Source organism: Myotis daubentonii, chromosome 16 (genome assembly GCF_963259705.1).
Source record: "Myotis daubentonii chromosome 16, mMyoDau2.1, whole genome shotgun sequence".
In the NCBI taxonomy this organism is placed as follows: domain Eukaryota; kingdom Metazoa; phylum Chordata; class Mammalia; order Chiroptera; family Vespertilionidae; genus Myotis; species Myotis daubentonii.
Window position 1 is genome coordinate 34,505,335 of NC_081855.1, and position 15,236 is coordinate 34,520,570.

General features: G+C 40.8%; 1 protein-coding gene across 1 annotated transcript in view; it reads right to left on the reverse strand.

The window, feature by feature from the left end:
* Positions 1 to 14,000, reverse strand: part of AATF (apoptosis antagonizing transcription factor) — a 95,327-nt gene extending 81,327 nt beyond the window's left edge. The window contains exons 1-4 of the mRNA XM_059669712.1: positions 13,748 to 14,000; positions 12,632 to 12,823; positions 9,557 to 9,988; positions 8,956 to 9,093 (exon numbers count right to left, since the gene is read on the reverse strand). Coding sequence (XP_059525695.1) covers positions 8,956 to 9,093; positions 9,557 to 9,988; positions 12,632 to 12,823; positions 13,748 to 13,838 — 853 coding nt within the window. The 5' untranslated portion in view covers positions 13,839 to 14,000. The remainder of the gene's footprint in view (positions 1 to 8,955; positions 9,094 to 9,556; positions 9,989 to 12,631; positions 12,824 to 13,747) is intronic.
* Positions 14,001 to 15,236: the final 1,236 nt, after the last annotated feature.

The following is a 15,236-nucleotide window of genomic DNA, read 5'->3' on the forward strand; positions in this document are numbered from 1 at the left end:
TAGCAACTTTGTAAGGTGGAAGGCAATGGAATATTCTATAGAACTCAATATACAAACAGAATTGTGATGAGTGTCATTACAGAATAAAGGTATTTTCAAACAAGCAAGGTCTAAAAAAGTTGCTCTCATGCACCCTTTCTTAGCAAGCCACAAGAGAATGTGCTTTACCAACGTTAAGGGGATAAGCCAAGAAAGATGCTGGAATATGGAGAGATCCACAGAAGCAAGAAGTGAAGGTAATGCCAGCACATTAGCTGGCCACAAAAGGTGAACAGTTCAGACTGAGCAAGTCAAAAGGCTCTAAGAGACTTTTGTAGGAAGATAAATCAGCAGAATATCTGATGCAACTGAATATCCTGAGGGGAGATTTAGACAACCAGAGTAAAGTTTGGGCTTGAATTACTGCATAAAAAACAAAATAAACAAAAATGGAACAATTATTAACTCTAGAAAACAAAATGGAGTGTGGAAAAGGAAAAATAATCACAGTATATATATTACTCAGCTCAGCTGTAAACAGTGTTTACATAGACATAATATTGTAAACACCGACTATTGATCTAACCAAATTACAATATAACCATGAAGACACAAGGAGGTGTGTATGAGTGTAGTAGGAGAGCTAAATCCTCATTTTCATAATGAAGAGTCAATAGATAATGCCTAAAATGGAAAAATCAAGTAGAAACAAAACATGTTAACTAGAGATATAAAGATAAATCCTATGGATTCTCAAAAAAACAAAATAATTAAAAATTTAATTGTTGCTTTAGGAGAGCAGGTTATGGCAAGGGGGTGATGTGTACAGCCAGCAGAATCTGGTTTTCATAACAAGCTTTGTCAAACTATTTGACTCTTCAAATTATATACATGTATAACTTGCGTGAAAATTTAAAAGAAAGGGAAATGGTCTAAGGTAAACAGAAAAGTTGGTGGAGATAGGGACAATTTTAGGAACTAAAGTGAAAACAAAACCAAAAAAGAACTAGCCTGGCCAGTGTGACACAGTGGTTGAGCGTTGACCTATGAACCAGGAGGTCACAAGTTCGAATCCTGGTCAGGGCATGTGTAGGGATTATGGGCTTGATCCCCAGTAGGAGGGGTGCAAGAGGCAGCCAGTCAATGATTCTCTCTCATCATTGATGTTTCTCTCTCTCTCTCCCTCTCCCTTCCTCTCTGACATCAATAAAAATATAAATTTTAAAAACTCATTAAGATCACAGATGACCACCATGTTGCAAAACTAAATGTTCAATTCTCAATCCTCATTTACCTAACCTGTCAGGCACATTCTCATCTTTCACACCAGAGAATAAATAAATTGACATAAAACAAAGTATCTACAATTACAGGAGTAAAACAGAAATAGAATGAGACTAAATATAACACAAAGAACTCGTCTTCCAGAATACTTCTGTACTGTTTATCATATTCAAGTGTAATTTTCATAAAATGATTTAAAAATAGCTTTTAAGATATAAATAACAATAAAGTAGAGTAAGCATTTTATGCAGTGGCTAGGCTCTGAAGTCTAAAGTGTGAGAATAAAGTAAAAATCAAGTTCTAAGCGAACTACTTTAAAAATCCCTAAAATTGCCCTTAAAGTTCAGCACCATGCTGTCTCTCCACAAGTTCAACATATTCAGTTCCTCCCCTCAAACACTAGAATATGCAGCTACTTCATTGATTAAACAGATAATTGTGTTTAGGACCATTATACAAAGACTGCATGCTGTCACTTTGGGGTTTTTTTGAATATTGTAACTTTAAACACTAGATTCATACATAGTGTGTCTGATGAGAGGTATTCAGGAACAGAAAATAATTGATCCAGTTGCCCTCTCATGCTTACTCCAGGGCACTCACACACTCAATAAAATGGCAGGCAGAATTGCTGGTACTATTGAAGCTGTTTCTCTCTCCCTCTTTTTCTTTTGGCCAGGAATATAGTAAAAGGTTAATTAAATGTCCATACAAAGGTCCCAATATTCGGTGTACAACTCCATCGTGAATAACAGATAGAGGTATCCTACCTGGAACTCCTACAAGCTACTACTAGCCAGGGTTGCTGCCTTATCTAACTCATTACTATTAATGAGTTACTAATTGTTTCTGGGGCTAAAGACAACCCTAATCCCTAACAAACCCAAAACAAAACAAATTTCCATAATTTTGAAGCTTTCACGGCTCCATCTCATCTTTTCAGGGCAAGAGGAATCACTGGGGAAATCTGACACTCTACTCCTGCTTGCACTACTTGATTATTTTGGAAAAGCACTTGCTTTACTCTCTACATAATATAAGTGCCTAATTAACCAGGTTGGACAAAATAGGTAGTAGTTCAAGAGGGACCAAATGTCTTCCTACACAGAGCTCATTCACTAATAAATAGACAAAAAATATCATACATTTCAATGCTAAGTCAACAGGTATGATATAAATATCAAATAGAAAGTTATCATCAAGACATGATTGCTTTCATTTCCCATCTAGGAAAAGAGAAGAGATCAAAAAATAATATTTTGGGGGGCAGGGGGAGTAAGGACATATATGTATTACCTTAATCAATAAAGAAAAAAATTAAAAAAAATAATATTCTTGTGGTAGCAGGAGTGCAGGACAATAACTTACAGATGGTAATTTTAATTGTTACAATTCTTCTATGGCCAATTTCTCAACATATTCCAAAAGCCTTTTTTAATAAAAGGTACCATACGATCCCTGTCCTAGCAACTGCATTTCCGGGGAATGCAGATCTGTGCTGTCCAATACAGTATCCACTTGCCACATGTGAGTATTGAGCACTTGAAATGTGGTTAGTCCAAATTTTGAAATGCACTGAAAAATGTAGAGTACACTTTTAATTTCAACCCTTAACATGGAAAACTATACATAAAATACCTCATTTGTATTTGTATAGTGACTACATGTTAAAATTATAATAAATGTTTTGCTATGTTGGGTTAAATAAAATTAAATTAACTTTACCTCTTTCTTTTTACCTTTATAATGTGGTTACCAGACAATTTAAAATTACACATGTGGCTTGCATTACATTTCTATTGGACAGTGCTACTTTTAGACAAACTACACAGATATGTATGTACAAGGATGTTTATCAAAGCATGCTTTATAAAAGTGAAAAACTAGAACAAACCTAAGCATCCATCAACACAGATTGGTTAGACAAATTGCAGTAAATCTATAAAGTGGAATATTCTGTAGCCACAGAAAATGCTGATGTATATCTAAATATACTAACATGAAATGACAAATTAAGTAAAAAAAATAAGTTTACAAAATAGTACATATTTTTAAGAGTCCAATTTCACTTTAAAAAGGGGTGTGTGTGTAATCACAGAAAAAGATCTGAGAGGATATTCATCAAAATGACAACTGTGATTACCTGTGGGCAGCAGGATACAGGTAATCCTTATTTTTTTCTTTATGCTTTTACTAGAGGCCCGGTGCACAAAATTTGTGCACGGGTAGGGTCCCTAGGCCTGGCCAGCGATTAGGGCCAATTGGGGCCTTCCAGATGCCAGTCGGGGCCTCCCTTCCCTGGCTGCTGGCCAGGGCCTTCCTTCGTTCCATGCCGCCCCCTGGTGGTCAGCACACATCATAGCAAGTGGTCAAATTCCCAGGGGGACATTTTGCATATTAGCCTTTTATATATATAGATGTATTTCCTGAATTTTTGAAGTAAGCGTAACATAATTTTATAATTAGAACAGTAAAGCTATTTTAAAAAACGACAGCCATCAGCTGAAACAAAAAGATCAATCTTACATCACCTTGGCTTAATGAAGTCCACAGTGATAAAGGTCCTTAATTCTACACAATGCTACTCTTGGAGAAGCTTGCAAGTGTCTTCATCCCAAGCAATACTTAAACCTATTCCAAGTAATTAAGAATATTTCAGGGTTCTACAGACCATTTGTGAGAACTCTGTCATGAACCCATAAAGTGTTAATTGAGAGAGAACACTGAAATAGATGTTCATGAATTTGTCACCTAAGGCAACGAAGTAATTAAAGGGAGGAGTTCCGCTGATAACATCAGTTGTCTATGGGATAGAGAACTGGAGGGGGGTGTTGAAAGAATGGGAAGGAGAATTCTATGTAGTTGTTAGTATCTTTGGAATTCTGAGCCATGTGAATGTACTGCTTACTTAAAAATAAATAAAATGTAAAAACAACAGAAACATTTATCAAGGCTCTGTGGTTGCTCATGACTTATTCAAAAATTTTTATAAGTTCTTCTTTAAGTTATCTATTAGTGTTGAGGTCAATTGAGAATTAAAGTTTTCAATCTATTCAAGTCAAAATAGTTGAGGGGCCAGAGGAAAGACCACAGAGAGATGAGAAGATGAGTATGAATCATATGTGGGAAGATGAGGGGGAGCAAACAAATGTGATTTATTAATAATGGAATTTGTTTTTACACTCTTAGGCAAGTAAAAAATTCCAACACTGCCTCTATATTTATATTACATTATACTGTGTTCTTGGATTTTTTTGCTTATGGGAAATATCAAAATGTCAACCATTGTTTCTATTAAAGGTCTTTAATGATATTGCGTTTTGGACCTGTAATGAAACATGGTGCTCACTGCAGTTTGTAATGCATCTCATTAAATACATTAATAACATGCATTTCACTAAAAGGTCAACTTATTATGGCTGGAGTTTGGCTTTCCTTTAATCACTTCATTTAAAGCTGTAGAGCAAACTCTGGAAAAGACAGTACAGAGTACCTGTTACAAAAATGTTCTCTCAATTCCCTATTCATTAAAATCAGTTATGCTTATTAAGAAATCATTGTTAATGTTTTTATGTGAAATTATGGTGGTGTGATTTTTAAAAAAATCCTTTTATTTTACAGATACATGCTGATTTACTGATAAGATAATAGGGTGTCTGGTATTTGCTTCAAAATAATCCAGAAATAAGGGGAGAGTTAGTATAAGTACAGATGAAATAAGACTGGTATTAGCTGGTAACGGTATATGAGTTCATTGTACAATTCTCTCTACTTTTTTTTTTAAAAATATATTTTATTGATTTTTCACAGAGAGGAAGGGAGAGAGATAGAGAGTTAGAAACATCGATGAGAGAGAAACATCGATCAGCTGCCTCCTGCACATCTCCTACTGGGGATGTGCCCGCAACCCAGGTACATGCCCTTGACCGGAATCGAACCTGGGACCTTTCAGTCCGCAAGCCGACGCTCTATCCACTGAGCCAAACCGGTTTTGGCAATTCTCTCTACTTTTATGTAGGTTTGATATATCCCATAATGAAAAGTTTTAAATAACTTATGCTGAGTTTTCCTTAAGTAACTTGCACTCTTCCTTGTATATCATTGCTACCAACATAAAAGACCTTCCTCCAAATACTGTACTGGAGAACTTTTTAAAAGAAAATCAAAGGAAAAGCTAATCTGTTTAGAGAAATGGTTTTGTACACAGAAGATCCCTTAATTTTGCCAAGGTTACCTCATGATTTACCACTATGCTGCTACTAAAATATTTTCAAAATGTCTTTGAAATTACTTCACAGTTAAAGAGTTAATTACCAACATGTAATGTCAAGGTGATTGGGGACTATGTGCATATATGTGTTGTTGAAGGCAGGAGATATTTGTTTAGTTTCTGAAAGTAGACATTAGGGTACTGAAGGTACAAAGACATGCTCAGAAGTTTACTGTGGCTAAAATACAGCTGGAAGTCTGCTGATTTAGAGACTATTGTTAGGACTATGAGGGTAAATGACAGTGCCTAGGAGAGAATATATCAAGAAAATACTACCTGAGAACAGGATCCTAAATGCAATGACAGTGACATTGGCAGCATAAAAGAAGAGTCTAAGATGAGAAGAAATAAGAAAGGCAGGAAAAGCCGAAACCGGTTTGGCTCAGTGGATAGAGCGTCGGCCTGCGGACTGAAAGGTCCCGGGTTCGATTCCGGTCAAGGGCATGTACCTGGGTTGCGGGCACATCCCCAGTGGGAGATGTGCGGGAGGCAGCTGATCGATGTTTCTCTCTCATCGATGTTTCTAACTCTCTATCTCTCTCCCTTCCTCTCTGTAAAAAATCAATAAAATATATTTAAAAAAAAAAAAAAAAAAAAAGAAAGGCAGGAAAACCCAAACAGCATATGTAATGTCACCAAAGTCAAAGAGAAATATTTCCAGGAAAGACTGAACGTTTCAGGGAGGCAATAGGCTGGGTTTGGCAATAAGAAAATATATGCTCACCTTTCCATAGGCATAAGGTGAATTGTAAGTATTATCTATAATAATAAAAGGGCAATATGCTAATTAGACCAGACGTCCTTCTGGATGTCCTTCTGGATGATCTTTCTGACGAAGCCAGGACTATGAGGGAAGCCCGGGTCCCGGGTGCCAGAGGGAAGCCAGTGCAGGTAGCCCGGGGAAGGCCTACTCTTGCATGATTTTTGTGCCTCAGGCCTCTAGTAGAATAAAACACTATCCACTTTCCAGCACAAATGGTTAATTTAGATTATACAGGGACTATAAATACTAATAAAAAGTCAAAAAACACTGAAGTCAGTGGGGATAGTTTGTTACAATGACACAATGATGCCCATCGTTCACATAGCTTAACATTGCCAAATACCTCTTTCAGCAGAAAAAGATAATACTCATCCCTAACATTTGTGGTGTGCTGTGTGCCAGACACTGTGCTTAAGGCTTTAGATCAGGGGTCCTCAAACTTTTTAAACAGGGGGCCAGTTCACTGTCCCTCAGGCCGTTGGAGGGCCAGACTATAGTTTAAAAAAAACTATGAACAAATTCCTATGCACACTGCACATATCTTATTTTGAAGTAAAAAAACAAAATGGGAACAAATACAGTATTTGTATTTGTATGTGGCCCGCGGGCCGTAGTTTGAGGACCCCTGCTTTAGATCATGTCCTTTAATCTCACAACTTTATTATCGCCATTTTAGTGTGATGTTAAGTAACTTGCCCAAGGTCACAGACATGGAATCTAAACCCTCGCAGTCTGACTTTAACTACTGCAAGACCAAGCAAATTGAAAAGAAATTTACTTAAAGACAGTTAAGTTTCAGTGTTTACTTGAGGTAAGCACAAATTCAGCCTATGTTCCACATCAGCTTTACTACACAGTATAAATTCTTCATTCAGAGTAAAGTAGTCAAGACATTTTTCTTAAACTCTGTTTACCAAGACAGGCAGGTATATAACATGTTACATCATATTGTCATCAGAAGGTTGAAAACAAACAAAAATTAACTACCTGTAAGATGTGCAGAAATTCTGGTTATCAGAAAACTCCCCACTTTCCCATCGTAAAATATATGATATCAAACAAACATTCCTTTCTTCTCCTTCTTCCACCATAGCCCACCCCATCAGATTAATAGACATCCATCAGATTAACTGGGGTTCACCAATGAGGCAAAGAGGCAATTGGTGAAATACCAGAAAATAAAAAATAAAAAAAATAAGAACTGTTGTAAAAGTTAAATATAACATTAAAACTGCTAAAGATAATAAATTATATCCAAGAATAAAAATGTGTCCATTATACATGATACTGACTTAAAATTATCAATATTTTAAGATGACTAAAAAAATAAATAAATACATAAATAAAAATGGAAAAGCTCAAACAAGAAGACTATTAAGTAACAAAATGGAAAAAGCCTTCAGCAAAAACATTTCAGACAGTTTTGGTCTCATTACAAGCCAAACCAGGCATTAGGTCAAAGATAGCAGAGAAATGCTCCAAAAATCTCAAAAATTTTGAAAACTGGCCATCTATCATTTATTTAAGGGAGAAAAGGGGGAAAGCCGGGAGAGGGATATAAATGACCCACCCTCACAGTTATCAGCAGGGTTTCTGAAGGATTAACCAGGACTTTCACATAGGAAACAGACTTCAAGTATGGCAGGACATACAATCTAAAGACTGGACTCTAGGACGTAATTTTTAATTAAACCACGTTTTCCTACATGAAAGGTCCACAAAATCTCCTTCCCTAGAATTCCTACCTATTTATTTTGAATGGTGTAAGCTCCCTAAAGGTAGATGCCAAATCCTCCTCAGCTCCCTTCCAAACCTAACCCCATAAGATAAAAATACGTTTTAAAGAACAAATGAAAACACTAACCCTCAGCATGTAAATGAGGAATAGAGATCCCAACCACAGTGCACTAGCCCCAAATCTCTCTCTACCCCAGTCTTTTGGTGCCTCTGAGCGTACAGGCACACAGCACACGGGAGGCAGTGTGGTACAGAAGGAGGACTCTGAGATCAAAAGGCAGAAAAGCCGGAGTTTTCTCTCTGCCTTGCAATGTATACACAAGCTCTGTAACTCTCAGCAACTCATTCTCTCTGGGCCACAGTTTTCTCATATGTAAAATGAAGAGACTGGGAACCAAAATATTTCTAAATTCCTTTTTTCTCCTAAAATTTCTGGCCTTCACAGCTCAGCAATTCTCTTCTAAAACGTTTTTCCTCCTTCTGCAGTCATCATCTTGCCTCACTCTATGCAACTCAAAGGAAGATATGAATAAGATCATCTTAGCATCTTCTAGAAACCTCACAATAAAAAAAAGGGCATCTTTTAAGTATGTGATACAACCAACTTAAATGAACTAACTTTAGTCATTCCTTCTCTCCCTTTCATTCTGTAACAGTAGATTTCCAACGAGTGTTCTCTGAACATTAAAAGAAGTAACTCAGAAAGCCAAGGAGAGGGGGAGGTAAGAAAAACAGCAGAACAGACATGACTCCGCACCCAATCCATTTCAACCAAAGTTATCTTCATTTGATAAAAAAAACTATATTGCTTTTTTAAAAAAAAAAGTTAAAAACTACTATTTTATACCATATTATCACTAAAATCATGTCTTCTCTTTTTCAACTCTGTGATGCTACAAAGTATCCCAATAAGTATGCTTACTATTTTTTAAGGCGCTGGCAAATTCTGGGCCACCCTTGTCCTTGAAAACAGGGAAAACATCCGGTTGAGGAAGTTGATTGGTAGTCAACAGGGCTTTTTGCAGTTTGATCCTTCCTTCCAAGAGCTGGTCCCACAGTGCTGAGAAAGAAAAAAATAATTCCATTCCTCAGTTACACAATCTTCCTGGGGAAGGGAGGGGGGAAAGGACAGGAAATCACACCAGTCTGTCTCTAAGCAACACAGCTTTATCACAGTTTTTCATGCCATGGAAACACTCTCTGTTATAGGAAATAAATTCAGTATCTTGGAAGCAAATATGTGCTACATGAGAGAAAATGCTAAAGCCCAAACAGAGGAGAAAACACTCTCCTCCTCAATCTTCCACAGTTGCCATAAGTACTAGAGCAGAACCAACTAAGCAGCTCAGTGTAGAAATGGCTGGCTAAGCATAGAGGAATGGGGCTTTAGGCTTCTAGGTAAGTGGGGCATGTCGCAAACTTAATTGGAGGACACAGGAGAGAGTGAACAGCCAAAAACAAACAAAAAGGACATCAAATGCAGACACTTTGAAAAATAAGCAAACAGCAAACCATGTACAAACCTATCTGGTTCTTCACAGCTCTGCCTTTCTCCACTTCCTCGGAAACTTTGACACTGGAGAAGGTCATCACCACACCATCATCTTCACTGTTCCTGTCTTCAGCCCTGTCTTCCTCACTGGCACCCTCTAAATCTTCTTCACCATCCCCTTCTTCCATGCCACTCTCCTCCTCTTCGTCTTCCTCGTCATCACTGCTACCAAGGTCATCCATTCCCTCAGTAAATTTTTCAAAGTCACTGATATTCTGGATAGTGAAGCCTGGTGTTTTCCCAGAGCGGCTTCTGTTCCCCTTCCTCCAGGCCAGACTACTGTCCCCATCATCACCACACTCCTGTTCCTCAGCAGCACTCATGGCATCCTCATCAGATTCCTCCAGCCCCAGCCCCTCTGAATCGCCATCTCCAGACTCTTCCTCATCAGATATTTCCTTGTCTAAACAAGGGAGAGAAGAAGGAAAGGAAATGGATGTTACCTTGAGGCAAATACCAGGCTGTATTTTTCATTTCATCTAAAGGGCCATAGCAGTTATTTTTTTAAAAAAAGTATTATACACTGTACTCAATCCAATAAATATTTATTACACATCTATTATCTATAAAATGTTAATGGAGAAGCAAAGATGAACAAAACATAAATCCAATCCTACCATAAAGGTTCTAGTGGGAAAGACCCATAAAATTATAATACAGAAAAGACTTAAAAGTGCTTTAACAAAGTTTCGATAACCCAGAGAAGAGGGAAATTTTAACTGTGGGACAAGTGAATTTAAGTACACTTAAATAGGAAGAGATAGTCTTTGGTCTGGACCTTGACGAATGGTCAGATTTCAATGGTGTGAGGGAATTACCAGTTTTCTCAAATCTGCATCTAAAAATATATACGTTATCATTAACTATCCCAAATGCATAATTTCTATCACACAAATGTACACTGTTATATACTTACTAGAGGCCTCGTGCACGAATTCATGCACGGGTGGGGTCCCTAAGCCTGGCCTGCACCCTCTCGCAATCTGGGACCCGCTCATCCTGGCCCTGCTGCACCTGCCACCGCCACTCGGTAGCGCTGCTGCGGAGGTGAAAGAGGCTCCCACCAACACCACTGCACTCACCAGCCGTGAGTCTGGCTTTTGGCTGAGCAGTGCTCCCCCTGTGGGAGTGCACTGACCACCAGGGGAAGCTCCTGTGTTGAGCATCTGCCCCCTGGTGGTCAGTGTGCATCATAGCGACCAGTTGTTCCACCATTCGGTCGATTTGCATATTAGCCTTTTATTATATAGGATTAAGCACCCATTATGAGCCAGGCATAGAAAAAGGCTAAGGAATGACAAATAGAATGTGATACCTATGAGGAGGGCTTCATAGTCTGGTGAGAGTGGTAAATATGCACACCAGTAATTATGTTACAATGTCATAAGTACAGTATATAGAGAAGGAACCACTTAACTCACCTGGAAAGGTAAGAGATGGCTTCGTGTATAGAAGGAGACATTATAATTTTACTTAATAAGTAACAGCTCATCATATAGAGAAAGGGGAAAGGAAAGAGAAAACAGCATATGCAAAGGTCCAGCACCATAAAAGTACACTAGAGTGCAGAATGGTAGGTAGCCTATAAAGTTGCTATCGGGAGAGTCTTACCTGTAATGGGAAGGAGTTTGAACTTGATCCTACAGTAAATGGAATGTTAATTTCAGCTCCTGATTTTACTTTTCCTTAGGGTATCACCTGATTAGGGTCTTCACTGATTATCCTATCTCTTCCATGGTAGAACATAAAGGTCCCATGTATAGCAAACATAACTATTACAGACACAGGAACCAGTTACCAACAACTTTCTTCAATAAAATAAAGATTTCATGAAAATGTGGAGAGGCCTTCAGTACTTTTTTTAAAATTACATATAAACTAAAGACACGGGGAAATCTGTCAAATACATAAATACAAAAACTAAATGCAAAGTTCTTTAAAGGTATGCAATTTTTCAGATGAAGAAACATTCCTACAGTGTACTAATTAAGAGAACTCTTGGAGTCAGACTGCCTTACCTGAGTCTGGGATCTTCCACTTACTACCTATATGACCTTGAACAAATTAATCAATCTATCCCTCCATTTCTTTATTTGTAAAATGGGAATAAATAGTATCAACCTCACAAGGCTATTGGGAAGATTAAATGAAATTATATATGTAATGATAATGGTGATAACATTTTTTGAAGACTTACTGTGTCCCAGGTTCTTGGAATTTAATTTAAAGGGTTTTCTAAGTGCCTGACACATGGTGACAACACAATAAGTACTATAATATTTGTCTCATACTGGTCTCTTTAGCAGTCTCTAGGCAAAAAATGTGAAATGAGGTTATCAGGAACTTGCAGAACTATATCAAGGACTAAATCATATATATATCATAACCTAAATGAAAGTTCCTTTTATATTATCTGTGGATTCTCGACAGAGCACCTCTGATCTCTCTAATGAAAATCAAATGACATTCACTCAGTAATTACCATATGCAACCACTCCTTCCACTCTGCTTTAAAACTATAAACTCACATCTTCTAACACTTCTGCAGGGAATAGGGAAGGATTATGTTATTTTTGCAATGGCAAAAGATGAGTTTCACAAATTAATGTCATACAATGACCCAATATAAGACTGAAAAACTGAAGGGAAAGGATCAAAATCCCTGAATAGCACGCTCATCAGAGGCAATGCTTTTTCAACACACAGCCTCTTCAATGTCCAATGTGCACTGCCTTTTCTCTTGCTCCATTTTACAGTGAACTATTAATCTAAACGTAAGGAGTGTAGCAACTTAATACCTTCAGGCTTTTGCTTCCCTATGAAGTGAAATTAAGTACCTCTAAGGCCCTTTCTAAAGCTAAATCAATGGTCTCTCTTAAGATCATAGGTGGGGGTACATAGACTAGTCTTGCAAAATTCATTAAAAAAGGGGGGGGGGGGTGGGATCTTAACCTTAAAAAATTAGGGAAGAGAGAGTACCATGCTAAAAAAACAAACACCGCCCCCCCCCCCAAAACAACAACAACATGCAAACATATCCACTCACCAGATGAACCTGACAGAGGACGCTCCCACTGGTCTTCCTTCCAAGCTTTTCTAGAGATGGTCTTGCCAGAATACCTTTTGTCTGCGTCCAGGAGGGAGGCTGATGCCAGTTTCCGAATGTTGCCCACGGCCAGGAAGTCACCTTCCCCATCGTCTCCTTCCTCAAACCGGTCAATCACTCTGGCAGCAGTGGCTGTGGGCGAGGGGAAAAGTAATCAGAATCTCCAACTTCAGTGGTAACCCTGGCCAACCCTTTCCATTCACACTGGAACGTCCTCTACGAAACCCCTACCAACTCCCGGGGACAGGGAGCTCGCCACCTCCCAAGGGAGCCCTCGGCGGCCTTCCTGCTGTTCCCGCACGGAAGGCCGACTCTGTGTCTGCTAAGTAGTAGGTACTTCTCCGCCTTGGGTCACACAGAACTAGGGTCATTCCTCTGCCGTGTATGACAGTCACTCAAACACTGTGTCCGCCATCGTCATGCTCTGTCCTCACTCCATCCTATCCCTCGCGGAGTTTTGGGGGTGTCTTTTCTTTTCTTTTCTTTTCGCTTATCCTGGCTAAACAGCCCCAGTTCCTTCAACCGATATTCCTAAAACACAGTCCAGCACTCACATTTTTACCCGTCATCATTCTCCCTTCCTCACACTTTCCGACTCAAGTCGAGACCTCGAACCTGAGCGGACAGAGCCGAGCCTCACTCATCAGCCCCTGAGCAAGTGCCGTGAGGTCTACAGAGACTGAAGCCGCACCACGGAAACCCACGTCTTCATTCTCCAAGTAGGTTCTTAGGGGCAGGCAGGGTTTAAAACACGGAGGCGGCTTCCTTCTCCCCATTCCTCACACAATCCCTGCAGGAGCTCCCTGACAGGAACTCCCCGCCTGCGACCAGACTCTGGCTCCCCGCGGCAGCCGCGGACCCAGCTGCCAAGCCACAGTCCGCGGGACGCCCCGCCCACCGGGCACCGAGTCTACCTCGGACAGCGGGTCAGCAGCCCAGGCGCCCTCCGGGGCCCGGGGCAACCCTCCGGGGGGCAGTTTTCCTCCACACAGGAAGGAGGAGGCGGCCCTCACACGCGGCGCGGGCCCGCACGTGGCCTTGCCCCAGTCACCTCACCCTCCTCTGGGTCGGCCTCTGGATCCGCCTCGCGTGGTCGCGGGTTCAACAGCTGTTCCAGCTGCAGCGCTAGGGGTTGCGGCCCCGCCATGTTCACCAGGTCTCACTCCGCTCCGGGCCGCGCACGTGAACGTGCGGCCCTCGCTCGGGACGCTCTCTCCCCACGGGGTCCTCCCTCCGGGAGGCGTCTCCCAAAGCCAGTCAGGAACCGCGCGGCGCCTGGCGCCCAGCTCCCGGCCGGCAACTTCCGGGAGGGGGCGGGGCCTCGGCGTCACTACTAGATTGAAGGCGGAAGCGCCCGGGAGGCTGGCGGGATTGTCGCCGTGCGGCCGCGCGCGTGCGCGTTGAGGGGCGTGTTGGGAGGCGCGGGGACGCGCACGGGTGCGTGGCTGACGCCAGCGTTCAGCGGGGACTGCGATGCGAGCGGCCGTTGTCCCCTCGAGTAAAATATTCCTCCAGATTTTTCCGAGATTTGCTTGGAAATAAAGTGTAGTGTAGCCGTGACCCGTGGCGGTTGATTTGGGAAGGAGGGAGTCTAGCGTAAGCGTCTCGAGCTTCAGGTGCGCTCTCGGGCATGCACCGACTGGGACTAAAAGCAGCTCTGGCATTTCTCCATTTGGAGGGGCCGGGCTTAAGACTTCGGCCCCGCAGTAGCCAGCATTTGGGAATCCTACATCAGAGATGTGTATGTGTAAGTGTACGGCAGACTGCTGGCATCTTTACTAATAGGAATAATTAGGAATCGCTATGGTTGTGCATAAATAAAGATTGATTATGTAGTTTCTCCAAGTAGCCTTGTCTGAACAGGGAAAAGAGGGTGGGGAGGGGGTTACTACTATTCACACCCATCCTATTGATGTCTCTGCTGTTCAAAGATGAGGGCATACTCAGACACTTGGAACTGATACACAAATACAGAAAACCTCAAGTCTACCATTAGAGGGGTACTGGTAGACTCAGAATATAAAGACTTAATAAGATCTATTTAATTGCAATCAGGCACATGGGAAGACACAATCCTTTAATATTCTCTTTCCTCCTCAAGCATTCCCGGACCGCCCGCTATGTGGCAGGCACTGCTAGAAGAGATGCAAAGATGAGTAAGTTAGAGTCTCTCCTTGGTGATCAGCCTAGATGAGCAGACGAACTTGTAAATAGAAGCAACGATAAGAGATGAGTGTGCTTACAGAGCCGTCTGCCCTTCCAGTATCTGTTTGAAGTCACTTGTAGAGAACTGAAAACCCCTAAACAGAAACTGCCCCAAAAGGATCCAGAAAACAGACGTTAAAGATGTCCCATGCCCTTCTTGGGTACAGCCCAGGCTAATTGCATCCCACAGCTGAACTTCCTAGGGAACCCTCAGCTCCCCAGTGTTTACTGGGGGACCCAAGGGAAGTAGGAAACCCTGATGTTCACAGTCGTCATATGCCTTCAGGATCAAGATCAATGAGAGTCCACCACTTCCGTGTGCCTTGTCATACATATGTCC